A 15971-nucleotide genomic window follows, 5' to 3' on the forward strand; every position below is an offset into this window, starting at 1 on the left:
AGTCCACTCCCATAGCCACTCCAATATAATGCAAACCACACTAGACACATACATATCTGGTCAATATAAACAGCAAACTGTCACTTGGGAACAAGTAGTGCTTTTTGCTTAAGGCCTGATTTGTAATGGTGAAGGCTCCTGTTTTCCCCACAGATTTATGAATTGTGCCATGAAAAAAACTTATCTTTTCAGTTCACTTCAGGGTGTTTATAGTCCAGAGTGTTTCTGAAATGTTCCCTGATTTCAGGAAACAATGGTTTCTCTTTAGGACTGTAGCAAATCTGTCTCTTTCGCTCTCTCGGTTCTGTTACATTCAGTTGAATTCAGCTGAGAATAAAAATGTTTCTGCACGACCAGACACAAGAGCAGCACTGTCAAAATACTAAGCAAAGTCATTTGTTGTCCTTTGTTTTGGCTCTTTAAAATATCCCATCTACCACCCTCTGTGATGTCAAGAGACAACAACAAATACCGTATCGTAAATATTATTATCTTTCTGTGGTCATGTTATCAACCATCAAACATTTTCCACTCAACTTACTAGGGTGTAGGGAGCTCTTTTCATGCAGGATGCTAATAATAATAATAATAATAATAATAATAATAATAATAATAATAATAATAATTCATCATCATTATCATTACTGTGGCAGCAGTGTAGCATAGTGGTAAGGAGCAGGACTCATAGCTGAAAGGCTATCCATTCAATTCCCTGCTGGGGCACTGCTGCTGTACCACTGGGCAAGATACTTCACCCACATCTGCCTTTGTTCAGCTGTATAAATGGATAATGTGTAAAAATTGTAACCTATGTAAGTCACACTGGATAAGATCATTTGCTCAATGCCAATAATGTAATGTAATGTAATGATAGTAGGAGTAGTAAAAAAACTGTTACTTAACCATTGCACACATTATGATTAAGGCTGCACTGTAATTTTTTAAATAATCATGGCAGCAGTCTGGAAATATTCCCTTACGGGTCTTGCAATATTGTAATAAGAAGCTCTTTAAACATTGTGGGTACATGAGCTCTTTTACAATTCTCACCCAGTTCCATCTTCCTCCGAACACCAACCCATAACTTCAAACATGTATACAAAATCATGACCGCGGTATCAAATGAAAAAAAAATAATAATAAACAGAGTCTATGGAGAGATAACCAATAAAATTTTGAGTGACTCGGAGACATTGTAGACTGGACACCAAAAAAGCTTCAATTTACGGTATACCTCCCATTCAGTTCCAGCCTAACTCTGTTTCTCCTTCACAATGACTTTCCAGGATGCCAAGCACAAATGGAAATGAAATGGGAGATGATTGAAGAAAACCCTCAAGTGTTACAAGACTTGCAACAAAACTATGTACAAAAGGTCTGAAAACCACACCATGCCTCTCCAAGTCTGCCTCTCGAGCTACTCTACTTATATCAGTACTTTTTTGATGTGGGCCAGTACATGCAGTATTATATGTAATTCGGAGAGCATTAAAACCCATTTGCTGTTTCTCGGGACTTCTTGAGACTGGTAACTAAAGGCAAAGAGTGTGCCATAGCCTTATGTTCTTGTGAGTCTAAAAAGGAGGAGGGGTGTTCATAGGTTTTTTTTGAGTACAGTATAGTTTGATTGGTTCATATTTGACTGACCACCTGATAGCTCTACCGATTCTAGACTTTGCGAAACTTCATTTTCCCTGACTGGGGGTGCTGAAGCTAACCAAAGTTAAAATATACCATAGTCGACCTGGAGAAGAACACCCCACTGCATTTACCTGTTTCAAAAACGGCAACAGCATTAATGCTAGCCTTTTATCCTATTATTTTCTATGGACTCAGTACTCCGAGGAGCATTTGAAATGTACAGTACCATCAAAAGTTTGGACACATCTGATTAAGATTATGGGAAACATGCATTCAAAGACATTTTGAGTTATACTTAAATTCTTGAAATTTGTTTCTTAAACAAATATAAAAGTGAAGTTGATGTGTGAATTTCTTTCCAAAAAATGTATTCTAAAAAATTATACTTTGAAGAATCTAAAATATACGATAGTTTTGATTTGTTAAACACTTTTTTGGTCACTGCATAATTCCATGTGTGTTATTTCATAGTTTAGATGGCTTTACTATTATTCTAAAATGTGGAAAATAGTAAAAATACAGAATAAAAGTTGTGTCCAAACTTCTGACTGGTACTGTATAGGTGGATTACACACAACATACACCTAAGTACTGCACACACTATAGAGGTGTTGTTTACGCGCTGTTTAAATCTAGCACGGCTTTCATGAGAAGTTCGGCTCTTAAGGCAAGAAATGCCCTACTTGGGTTTAGATGACTTCCTGTGGTAGGTGACATGCCCTGGGGAGAACCAACACATTTTTTCCACATTAAAAAAACAGTGTCTCTCTACATGCACTGTTGAACTGCCAGCACTGTTATGATGACATACAAATTCTAGTAGTCATCTAAGTAGAAGGTCATTCTACCAACAGACCATTGCAGACATCAGGTTAATTATGGAAAAAATATGGGGCCATCTCAGCAAGTTAATCCTGGGTAATTTAGTTATGCTTACACTTATTAATATGTCAACCCTCTTACAGACAAATTCATAACTGTCTGAAATGAATTTTAATGTATGTTAGTATTAAATTAAACTGATTAATCATCCCTTAATTGAAGTATGCATGCATAAAATAAGAATCACCAAGGAAACCCAAATCCTTGCTAAAAACCACAGAATCTAAATTCAGCACTTCAGCGCCGACAGTGGTATGTAGAAGTGAAAAATAATTTCACCAAATTATGTACAACAGACTACCCTATCTGCAAAAATAAACAAGGCAATGTAGTATGCTTTGCAAAATGATATTTTTTTTATTCATACATTTACCAGTGACAGGTTTGACAGCATGAAAATTGTAGTCTTTATCGTCTCCTAATTAAAATTTTAATTTTAATAATTTAAGACTTTCTTCAATCTGTCCGATAACTCAGATGAACGAAATGTAACTGGAAAGCTAGTTAAATCGCCTTCGTCAATTTTCAGTTATGTTAAAGGGGCGACCAATGCAGAGTGTACTCCATATGTATAAGTTAAATAAGAGTGTGGCTAAACAATCATTTAACAGTGGAAATGTCAGTGCGCAATCAGGTGGAACTGTAATCATACCAAGTCTCTGCGGAGCAACTGCACGCTTTCCTTTACATTCTGCAGATTTATGGTGTCTGGAGGATAACACAATCTTCTGAAACTAAACTGAAGCCACAAAACCTGGACTACCATTGGGTAAACAAAGCCTGGGAGTTGACTGAAAATAACAGAGAATGGATAACATCCATTTTCAAGACGTTCCGTGTTCCTGAAATGAAATGCAATGTTTCCAGGAAGAGATATGATGTTTCTCCACAACATGCTAGTAGGAAAGGCAAAGTTTACATTCGCATTTTGCTTAGTCTTACCCAGAGCGACTTAAATAGGTTACATTGTTACATGTTACCCATTTACACAACTGGATATTCACTGAGACAATTCTGGGTTAAGTACCATTCCCAAGGGTACAACAGCAGTGCCCTAGCAGGGAATTGAACCAGCAGCCTTTGGGTTATAAGCCCTGCTCCTTCCCACTACACAACACTGGCAACTTTACCCCAAAGGCAACAATGGTATACGAGTCAAAAACCATTCCATGTTGGCTGCATGGGTCTGGATGTCATGGCAGTGTTAGAGAAGCCTCTTCAGAAGGCACAAGAGAAACAGCAGCAGTACAAAACGCATCTTAAATATCTGGGACCATGTTCTGCCATACTTCCCATATTGCACTGGTGTAGATTCAGTGATGATTTGTATTAACTTCATAAATAATAATGGGATTATATTACATATAATGGGATTATATTACATATAATAAAATATTACATATTTTTATCTTAATTTGGGGTTACAATGTTGACATGATTAGCTTGTCCCCTGTGGTCGAAGATAGGAAAGTACTGGAATACAGACATACAAGGTGCTGATGGCCTATGCTTTGTGCATTGGTTTTTGCCTCCAGAGTGTTATTTTTTAACCAAAGATGCAAACGCATTACAAAAAGCTGTGTGTTCCTATGCTTCAAAGACACACTGAGGTGACTGTCATAATGAGTTTCCCCCGACTGCAATCAATACTTTCCCATAACTGTGGTGTTCAAATAAATGCAAATGTTACAACTGTTATTTGTCATTATTTTTAATGACCACCACAGTATGTCCGGGAATAATAAAAAAAAACAGAGTAGCACTTCCATTTAATTGTGAGTCAAATCTAAGGACAAATGTTGATAAGAGTCCAGGGATTAGTCCAGAAAAATGCTGTATTTCATGACAGGGTCATTAAATTGAGTAGAACTACAAATTTCTATGCAAAATATGCTACAGGGACACAAAAGGAAGCATATTGGTAGAATGACTCAGCAGCCAGCAGGTAAATTTGTAACCACTGTACAGCTAAGCAGGTCTCGGTCAGGATAACACTTTGGGAGACACTTAGGCAAGGAAATGCTGATGAAGGCATTCTGGATCTGCCCCCTTGAGACACTATTGCAAAGCATCTTTGAAATAGGAAATTCCAGCGGTTGATTAAATCCCCTTGTAAGAAATAGGAAAAAAATACTATGCAGCGACAAGGTGCAACATGGCTGGAGTGAATGAAATGACATGTAGCAGCTTTGCATCTTCACACCGTTCCTTTAATACGCTGTGACAACAGTTTTAAAACCCCACGAATGTACAGTTTCCTAAGAGTTACTAAAATTGTAACTTTGTCACAACATCGCTTCCATGCCATTTTGCTGACTTGGACAGTACGTCCTGATCACACACACACGCATTCTCACACACACACACAACTGCTTGTTCTTGCCGCGTACTGCGTGTCCACAGAGGCAGACATCTACTGTGCTTGTAGACAGCCAGACACTACACCAGCAGACATGCAAACCTGACATAACACAAGTAGCGCAATTCTCCAAAACCAGCCCTTCATTTCAGCCGTGCAGGCAGGTCAGACCCCACCTGGCACAGTGCATCTGCTACATACGTGTGCAGCGTCCCCTTGCCACAGGCTTTGAAGACACCCTTCAATTAACCACCGTTTAAGGCTAAAAGAAAAGGCTGCCTGACCTTTAGTGTTAAGGAAGTGGTTGAGACGGGAGCAAGAGTGAGAAGGGCAAACTCTGTTGCCATGGAGAACTGCCATTCATTGTGTCATCACCTTTTTCACCTTTTCTCTTACGGCTGATGGAAAGAGGCCAGCAGATGTGAGACCACCGGAGCTGCCGGGCACAGGTGCTCGGCCCCTCCCTGACTCCCTCGTCACCCGGGCGACAGTAATGAGACCCGTTATCAGGGTCCGCTCTTGTTCCTCGTCTCACTGCCGGGAGCTGATCGGATCGGCGTCTTTCCCTGTCATCATAATGCAAATGGGTCTCCGGAGGACAAGCGGGGGTCATGAACCCCCCCCCCCCGAACCGGGCTGGCTGTGCGCTGCCTGTGATTGGTGGGCGTGGGAGAGTGATGACATGACCCAGCTGGATCGATCTTTAACCCTTGCGGTGAGCGGGAACACAGGTGCTGAGTGGATGCGTTGCACCTTCATGTGTGACACACTCAGAGCAGAGCTGAGGAATGTTATGAGTATTCCCTCTCAGAAGACAGCCGGGTAAGACCAGACATGTTAACACGTATGCTCCCTGCCACACAAACCCAGGTTTTAATATCACAGCTTCATCCTTTCATTTAAAAAAAATGGCAGCTATTATACAGTACTCTATGGTGACAAAATACAACCCAAACACAGAACAACAAGATGCCATAGGATAACATCTTTCATTTTACTGTCTGTCCAGAAAAAATAAATACAAAGGTAATATACTCAATATCTTCCTCCCTCCGACATATTTCTACCCTAGGTGTATGAATACCGCTGAGAAGGAGGGAACAATAGAGTCTATAGCCAGGGAGCAAACAGCAGGCGCGAAATGAAGCTCATCTTCAGGGAGCACTGAAATACGAGCCTCTGCGTCCCAGAATGGATTTTTTTCCCTAAAAAACCTTTTCATTTTTTCTCCATAAACACTCCTTCTGTTTTATAGCTTCATTACCTACGGTGGCAGGACTGGTGGTTTAGTCCGAATTTATGGCGAAGGTCACAATCGTAAACATGCCTCTCCAAATTCCCTGCGGTTGCTTACTTTTCAGGCGGAAACTCCAATTTCTAGTTTCTCGCTTTCTTTCCAAAACATTTCTCCCCACCTTGAGCACGCACACACATTTCCCAGAACCTCACCTAAGCTTGCACTATATTTGTTGGGGTTATGACAGTGAAACGGTCTATTTGCAAGCCGTGGGACTTCTTCGGGGTTGACTGAGGAAAGAATCTAACCCTGTAGATTAAACTGTGATAATTTTTCAGTTTAGCTCACATGGTCTCACCTCCCACGTGTCATCGTTCCAAATCAATTATATTTTTCATACCTTTTATACCTTTTCACCTGGTATTTAAAGCTGTAAATTGTTGTAAAAGGAAATGTTAAAAATGGGTGGTCTGATCATCGAGAGCACAAATGCTTAATACAGGCATAAATATAAAAAGAACATTTGCTCTGATTCACGGTACCTTATCTGAGATTTTTATCCTTCCTGAAAATTAGGCGCCTACTCCACATCTAACTGCAACGTGCTTTGCCTGAAAACCACGTGAGAAAGCGTGGCATATTTTTTATGTTTTTTCAGACAAAATCTTTCAATTGATTTCAGCAACCTCAAAGTTAAGGACAGGGCACATCACGGTTGAATTGAATAGAGGCATCACAGTCATCCTGTAACCACAACACCGTAGCTGTGGTCAAGACAAGCACCTCGCCTCCACAAACATTTGATGATTTTTTTTTCTGACCTCTGACCCCCTGTCTGCTACAGAGAAATTGGGTGTTGGCTGGGGGAATGGGTGGGGGGGGTTGTGGGGAGGTACAGAACTGGAACAGTCACAGTGGAAATCCTGCCATTTCCAAATTTATTGTTAAATAAACAGGCAGCGTTGGGAGTGGTGACAGGCCATCCATCTGCGGAGGCCGGTGCCCAATGGCGTGCGCGGACAGGCAAGTGCGCTTTGATTTCCTGTCGCCGTGGTGACGAATGGCGCGGCTTTGTGGGAGAGCTGTCACCACACGATTCACGGCCGCTGGGCCCGGGACGTTTCCTCGTTACAGGCCTGCCAGAGAGGGAGCAGGTGGGAGGGGACGAACACAGCGGCCGGCTGAGGTGACACAGGCGCTCTTAACACACACACACACACACACACACACACACATAACACACACATATAACACACACATACACACCCATACATACACACACACACACCTATACATACACACACACACACACACACACACACATAACACACACACATATAACACACACATACATACACACACACACACCTATACATACACACACACACGCACGCACGCACGCACACCTATACACACACACACGCACACCTATACACACACACACACACACACAAATAACACGCACGCACGCACACACACATATACATACACACACACACACACACACACACACACATAACACACACACACACACACACACACACACACACACATAACACACACACACATAACAGACACACACACATAACACACACACACATAACAGACACACACATAACAGACACACACACACACACACACACACACACACACACACACCTACACAGACACACACCTACACACGCTCTCTCTTTACCACACATAATAGGAAATCATCATCCTCTGATCACAGGCAATTTCAAAAAGATGCAAGGATGGACAGAACTGGTAAGCGATATAACTACACCAATAAGTATCGAAGTAAAATGAAAGTACGAATTAATAAATAGTAAGTTTAACAGATTCATTTAAACAGATTGATAGCTATTTAACTACTCAATAACAAGTAATTAAATGGATATAATTACTACCAAATAACAGCCACCTGCTTTTCTGAGTTTATGTCATCCTCTGAGTGACAAACTTGAGATGGAGAGAGAATGGAAGAGGGGACAGAGAGTTTAACAGCTATGGTCCCACAATACATGTGTGCAGGTAAATTCATATGCTCACAACTAAAGCATTGGGTAACAGATCATGAAAACTACAGGTAATGCAAAGGACTTACTGGTGCAAAACGTGAAAATGCTTGATCAAATCCCAATGCTGATGGCTAATGCCAAACAGAATATGCAGCCATCTACGAGGCAACACTGGAACAGTCAGGGAATGGGAAGGATTCAAAGGGGAACAGAGTGTCCTCATTTAATTGTTGAACTGTCCTTTGATACATCCTGCCTGGATCACCTCCAGTGCCCTCTCAGCTATACGATACTATCTCTACACAGTCATCATGCCTCCAGCTTTGTGCTGTATTGCACCTCTGAAAGAGGCTCCCGTTAAAGGCAAAATCAGTCAATTTCTCATACGTTGTCAACCACTTAAAACCTCAATCAAGACACCCAATCTGAAGCATCATGAAAGCTTTGGAGCCAAGATTCTTTCTGTTGGTGACATGCCTGACATGTGTACCTCTAACTGTCTGTGGTAGCACCAAGGTATTAAGTTAATGCAAATCCGCCAGTAATGATATGTTTTGTTTAATGTAAAACTCATTACCAAGAGAATGGTACTCTTTTCAGGAGTTTAAAACCCCTGTGAAGACTGTGGGCTCCCACTCAATGATAGAAGTATTTAATACATGTACAATACATAAAGTCATGGGTTTCAACCATGTCTCATGTAAACTCTAGGTGCTGCAAAAAGCCTTTGACCATCCACAGTGACAGTTTAAAGGTAAAATTGTGCCTAAGGACATTTGTATTCGGGGTGGCAGTGTAGCGCAGTGGTAAGGAGCAGTGTTCATAACCGAAGCGTTGCTGGTTCGATTCCCCGCTGGGGCACTGCTACTGTAACCTTGGTCAAGGTACTTAACCCAGAATTGCTTCAGCAAATACCCAGTTGTAGAAGTGGATAACAGTAACCTTTGGAAATCACTCTGGTTAAGAGTGTCTGCTAAATGAAAATAATGTAAAGTCATGGTTTCCAGCGAGAGAATCTCATCTAGGCTTTTCTTAGTCCTCCTTGGCTGTTCTTTATATATCATGTATTACAATCTTCTATGACTCAATCTTATCAGCGCTGTGTGCAAAATAACTGAGAAACAGCAATGACTTTAGCTAGGACAGCCAAAGCCTGAAGAGGCACAGTAATTAAACTGTGTTTGTAGAAAGCTACACAGTGCTGCCATCCCAGTGCTTGCCTTGCCTTTCTGTTAGACAGACACACGGACATTCCCTCTCAATCCAATCAATTAGCCTCGAAAAGAACGTAATTACTTTCCTGTTTCACAAGGCCCCTTCACACTGTTAAAGAGGCTACCACGTCCAGGGTTTGATGAGTTGTTGGTGATTGGGTCAGCGTCCTGCGGAGGTCATGGCTGAAGTCATGCCCCCGGGGGCTTTCTCTGCAAGTGGCTCACAGTGGTGAACTGGCGTGGGGGTCAAAGGCTCACTAAATCAATCACTGGGTTATTGAATCTGAATCAAGACGTTTTTCCAGGGCACTCACTGCAATCATCGATATGCCACAAGGCCGCCTGACGTCACGGCAACCGCAATGCTTAATGTGAGTTACAGCCAAGATCTGATCTCACATGCAAATGCAGACCTCTTCTTTATGTTGTATAACTTTATGTTGTCATGATGCAATACAGTCCAGGAAAAAGAAAAACAGATTTAAAAGTGTTCAAAGTTAACATGAAATTCTGAGAGTCAATCAAGGTAGCTGAGATCTGGCAGCTGTACGGATGCCCAAAGCACATCCGCCCATTTCAGCCCAGTCACAGCGCACCAGTCAACGTGGCTATGCAAACGAAATCCCATTTCTCAGTCAGGCACGGGGTCGTGCTTCTCTCTGACATGAAAAAGAGAACACCGCCTGGAGAGTGTTTGAGGGCGCTTTGGAGTTCAGGGATGTTAGCCGGCTGCGGCTTCTCTCCGTCTCACAGCAGACGCTTCTGTATTCATTCCTCCCCGTGGCTCCCACGCTGGTCTACCCTTGCTAGCTGTAAACACATGCCCTTCAGGAACGGGCCTTATTGAAAAGCAGTGGTTCGCTTTCCGACCGGTGCCCTTTCCCAGAGCGGCTCACGTCCCAGGGCTTCACCATCCGTCTTCGCTTGACCTTTTCAGGCACTTTTTCCACACAACTGGAGCCAAAGTGCTGTTCCTTCTCTTGACCCACATTCGAACAGAACCCGATGCCAGCCACTTGCAGCGCTCAGAGCCAGTCCAGTAACTACACCACGCTCTCTAAAGAGCGGAGAATGACTTCAAAGGCATCGCTGGATCTAATTACAGCAGCTTTGTGTTATATTCTCAACATGGGAAAAGAAAGGTCAAAGTCATAAAGGAGCTGAGTCCTGTTATTTGTGCTTGAATCCAACACCAGAGGAAATATAAATAAGTTACAAACTGCACTGCTTAACACAGAAATCTGAGGAAATGTCAGTGAAAATACTGAAAGAATCAGGCCTTCCACAGTCACAAGGTGGGAAAACAATGTATGTTAATTAAGGGAGATATGAATTCTATTATCAGAGCCTGCCTTACCAACTCTTTGATGGCTTACTTATTAAAATATTCTAATCAGATCTACCCCCTTAACTTATTCAGTTTCTCAGCACTAAAGCCTCCCTCACACACCCTCACTCTACTTCTCTATCTCACACACACACGCACGCACGCACACGCACGCACACACGCAGACACACACCTACACACTAACACATATGCTCTCTCTTTCTTTACTACACACACAGTTTTTGATCATAATAGGAAATCATCATCCTCTGATCAGCAAGCACACAGTGACAGGGTACAACATCCATTGGTATTATCCTGTAAACAGGTGCACGTGTTAGTACAAATACTGCAGTTTGACATTGGTTTATTGTCACTCTGGTCAGGACCAGTGTATATTGAAAATGCCTTCAGCTTTCTCCAATGAACTGACACTCCAACCAACCCATCCCATCTCATGGAAGATTACCAGTTCCACGTCTGCCCTGTTGATGGTTTCCTAATGTTTACTTCTAATTCAGTTCAGCAGCTCTTCCTCAACCACAGGAAGCATCAGCGAGAGACTCAATTCTCCTGCAAGGCCTACCACACCAAAACAGGCTCCACTAGGTCAACGACGGTGAATGCAACTTGCATACTGCTGGAACCACAACTGTTCGTTAAAAGTTTGTGAGAGGGAATAGTCTTCCAGTGACGATGATAAAAATACGCACAAGTCTTAAAGTGCGCACGTGTAAATGTTTGATGGTGTCAGAATGAGGGATGCGCTCTCTTGGGTGACGGGATGTACCTTGCGTTGTCATTAGAAAGCTGGCACGCGTCTGTTGTACACACAGCCTGGAGGAAGAGATTAGGGTATTCCGTTGCGGAAACCTCAATCTGACGTGAGCATTCAAAACTGGGTTTCTGTCGGGCACGGTAGTCTACCATCAGCGCACGCAAATTCGGTGAGATGTGATGCGCAGTAGGGGGGCACGCCGAGAACGAAATATTAGAGGTACTGTAGGTTCCCTTGTAAGAGCTGCTCGGGATTAGAAACAGGGTATTACTCAAATTCGTTAAAACAGAGTGACGCGGGCCTGTGTGTTAAATTGACTTGGATTACACAAATCATATTGCTTACATTTAGATCTAAAGGTGGAGTGACAGTTCCTTGGAGAAAAGTCCGGGTTGTTGGGCCCAAAAGTAAATATGCAATTGCAAGGGAAATGTCCCTTGTGGCGGATCGCTCTGCTGTCGTAGAGCACCTCAAATTCCCTGCCGCAGTTAGGCACCCAACCACATACATCAGCGCCGTCTGTGTGCTCGCTCCGCAACAGCACTCCCCCTCACCAAATTACACCCCTGCCTGTCTGCTCGCCACTCCAGGCAGCATCCGTGAACTAACGTGAAATGCAGTTAGTTCTGCGTTTATTGTGTTTGTGGCTCGTAATAAATATTTCAATTTCGTTATTTCTTAAATAAATTAAATACAGCGTGGTGCTGATACGATCCTTTCCTTCCCATGCATTCCAAGCATCATATCAGTCTGCATATCGCGAATCATTACACTAATGGTGTCCTTGTATCCCTCTGCCCAAAAGTACAAAAAATAGTTCTTATAGTCTTTCATATTTTATGAACCACTTAAACAAATACACAGGTAAGTTGCTACGGGCACGACGTTACAGCTCGGGAGTGGTGTGGTGAGTCGGCCCTCTAGAAAAAAATAATGTAGAAATAGACACCTTTTCGACACCTTCTTCTTCTTCTTCAAGGAGTGAAACTGCAACGTAAGGTAGGTTAATTGTGTCCTCCAATTAATCTAGTGGCACATTTTTATTCTCCTGATGGACCAGCTACCCATTTAACCTTACGTGAATCGACTTTACCAAAGCACAAAACAATGCCTAAAGGCAATTTATCCAGCTCCAGCAAAAAAGAAGCTTTTAACAAATAAAACACGCAATCCACTGCACCAACCAAGCCAAAAGCGAAGACAGAAGACGCATTTAGCGGTGAGGGGGGTCAATTCGCATGAGGAGTATGATAACGTGCCACCCCTCCCCATCTCCCAGTGTAAGTAACATAGAAAACGTCGAAGTTACTTGCCTTCCTTCAGAAGGTGGGAGTAAATTACCCACAGCAGAAGCAGGCAGCAAAGAGACGCACCACTGCCGGCACATAGCGTCCTCATCCCGGCCTGCATTCTCCTCAGTCCCGACGAATGATCCTGCAGCTCTTTCGCTGCTTTACTGGTAGGGGTAAAGCCCCTTCCGGGCAAAAGAGAAGTGGATTTATATAAGCCCTAATCAGCCCGGAGATCAAAAGTTAGCGAGGGGAATGCACAATATTATTCCGTTCAATTGGGGGACAAGTGTTCTGGGCGCTCATGAGCATCCATTTACCTAATAACCTAAAGAAGCCTACTCGAGAAAAAAAAATACAGAGAAATATAACAAGGTTACCAAAAAGTAAACACTGAAAGGACAGCTACTATATGACGGTCCAGTTTTCGTTGTCCTCCTCTTTGGAAACGCACTTTTCCCGAGTCCCTCGATTTATTCGTGATTATTAGCGCAGAAAATACGCAGCACGTCTTGCAGCAAAATCAAAAAAACAGTTTTTTTGGGTAGCCGCAATTCACAACAAAATAGCCAGATACTATTGCGATCGTTATTGATGACAGTATCAGTGCCTTTAGAAATCGTCCGCGCACGAAGTCGGAAGTATCATCCCAGATTAAACGGAGGCGGTAAATAACGGCATCCCCGGACTAGCCGCAGGGTGACGGTGGTCACAGGTAGAGGAGCCGCGGTTGCTGGATGAAGCCAGTCCGATCTCCAGGGCTGTCAGGCGCGGAAGGCGAGCCTTCAGTTCTCTGCAGGCAGCTCCTGCCCCTCGGCGCTCTGCTCCTAGGATGGGTCTCCTCCAGCGCTCCAGCGATCCTCCAAACCCTCTCATTTCACATCGCCAGCCCTGCCCTCGCCTCGGAGACAGACAAGAGAGAATCAGATAAATTAATGCAATTATCTAATGTGGTGAAATCTGTTACAATTTACAGCTGCGGTTCTCTGTGGGTTTTATTACACTTCTCCACTCGGAAACAGATAAATACAACAACACAATAACCCACATAAAGTTGATACGTGGATAATTTTTTGTACGTGGAAGGCTCCATTGAAACCTCTTATCTGAAGCGTATTCCTTAATATACCTTTCTGTCCACAAAACGTTAATAATGGAATAAAAGACATTAATTCCAATTAATTCTATAAAGAAACTACAGAGATGAAAATGATGGTTATCAAGTTTATCTGTGATATTCATTGGGTGCATTACGTCGACAGAGAGAGAGGCAGTAGCATGCTCTTGTATTACAGTAAAATTGCACATGCATATGAATCTGCACAGGTTGTCCCCACACGATCGATACTTCAAAAATTAGTGAAAACGGTCAGAACTCGCAATTTGTTTAAAAATAGAACCTTGCTCGTTTTAAAGACATAGCCTATTGACTTCAAGTGAAAGCAAGGAATAAAAAGATACGCAAGAAATCAATCGTGTCACCCATTATTAAAAAAAAAACTATCACAGCAATATGAAAAATTGAAATACAGGGGATGCATGAGCGACATCAATCACGTATCCTATTTTTCCTGACCCTAGTGCGCTTCAAGTCATTGCAACAGAGCTCCGGTTCCATGGTTCATACCGTTTAACACCTACATAGAATGCCTAATTCATAGAGCGCCCAGCTCACCCTCATCTGATGTGCGGTCTTTAGAGTACCATCCTACTGCATTTAAGAGAGGCCAAACGAGACGCAAAGGCGACACGGTGAGCTTATTCGACCGAAACTGACTGGGAGCTACTCTTCCAGCTTCGCAACATAAGTTTTTGGTTGCGCAGGATCTCGGCGAAATGCAACAGGAGCATCTCTCCATAACCGCCACCCCGACATACTTTGGCTAAATGCGCAATTGCACGGATGCTCCACAGCATGCATTCGATACGTTTTTGATCAACGTATCAACATTTTGTGCTTTCTTTTTTAGCACTGTGACGACACCAATATGTTGGTAATGATGCTATCAATAGTGCTAGAGAAGAGATTTTGCTGCGCATGCAAGCTGCGAACAGGGTACCCAGTCACAGCTCCGCGGTCCGACCTCTAGCAGACGGAAGCACACGTCGCCCTCATCATAGTAATTTTTATATTCAAGAGCTCCTCTGCTGTTTGCAAACGTATCCACGTAGTGAACCGTGATTCAATGATATCGTTAACGGACCCCTTCCCATTTTCGCGGTTTTTTATGTTCCTTTCTTCGTTTTATTACCCCTTTTTTGAAGTCCAGCATAATAATCCAGTATGTCTTCAGCCTGCAGGTGCGTGTTCACGAGCCCCGTCGCTAAGTGTACAGTCTCTCTCTCTCTCTCTTTCCTCCCCCCCTTCTCTAAACAGCCAAGAAGAGATTTTTTTTGTCCCAGTTCTTCAGCGTGAGGGGAAAGCGGGTCTCCGATGTGGTGCGGAGCCGGAGTATCTGCTATTTTCCACTCCCAAAGAAGGCATCTTCATACCCGAATCAAGGCTGCGCTGCCCCGACTACCGCATGACAAGTGGAGAGGGAGGGAGAGCGACAGGATTGCTGCCGCAGCCGAATGTTTATAGCCTGGTCTATCCCACCGAATGATGAGTCGTTCTGACAAGACAGTGCCTCCCTCTCTCTCTCTGTCTCGGTCCCAGAAAAGGAAAGGGAGGATAAGGACAATGTGTTTCTTAATAATAACGCTTCGAACTATATTACCTTAATCTCCAAATCTTACCCAACAACTGCTTATGGAGATTCTACCACGGTGAAGGTGTGGTATTAACAATTTGGGTAATGCACCCCCCCCCCCCTCCAAATAGTTCAAGGCACTTGCAAGTTGGGAGGCAGATAACTGACCTCTGCCTTAGAGTGTTTTTGTTGCACTCAAATCCTGGGTTGCCCTGAATTAATGATGATTAGCAAAATAGGAAAACCACATGCAGACTTGCCCTACATATAACCTTCTCTTGAATATTTCAGTAGAACCTTATTCATAAGATGCTTCCTGACTTTCCTTATGAACAGACCGATTCACACCTGATATGCTGTTGCTAAATATGTGTATGGCAGATACTCTTGTCCAAGGCAATTGCTGTAGAATTTACCCAATATATTGGATATTTACTGAGCCAATTCAAGTTAAGCACACATATAGTACTTTGAAAACAATGGCAGTGTCCCACCTAGAAATGTAATCTAAAAACCTCTGCTAACAAGGT

General features: G+C 42.9%; 1 protein-coding gene across 1 annotated transcript in view; it reads right to left on the reverse strand.

The window, feature by feature from the left end:
- The window catches only part of tafa5l (TAFA chemokine like family member 5, like), a 51845-nt gene extending 36499 nt beyond the window's left edge, over nt 1–15346 (reverse strand). The window contains exons 1-2 of the mRNA XM_036534404.1: nt 15001–15346; nt 12773–13649 (exon numbers count right to left, since the gene is read on the reverse strand). Coding sequence (XP_036390297.1) covers nt 12773–12869 — 97 coding nt within the window. The 5' untranslated portion in view covers nt 12870–13649; nt 15001–15346. The remainder of the gene's footprint in view (nt 1–12772; nt 13650–15000) is intronic.
- Nucleotides 15347–15971: the final 625 nt, after the last annotated feature.

The sequence above is a fragment of the Megalops cyprinoides genome, chromosome 7 (assembly GCF_013368585.1).
Source record: "Megalops cyprinoides isolate fMegCyp1 chromosome 7, fMegCyp1.pri, whole genome shotgun sequence".
Classification (NCBI taxonomy): Eukaryota; Metazoa; Chordata; class Actinopteri; order Elopiformes; family Megalopidae; genus Megalops; species Megalops cyprinoides.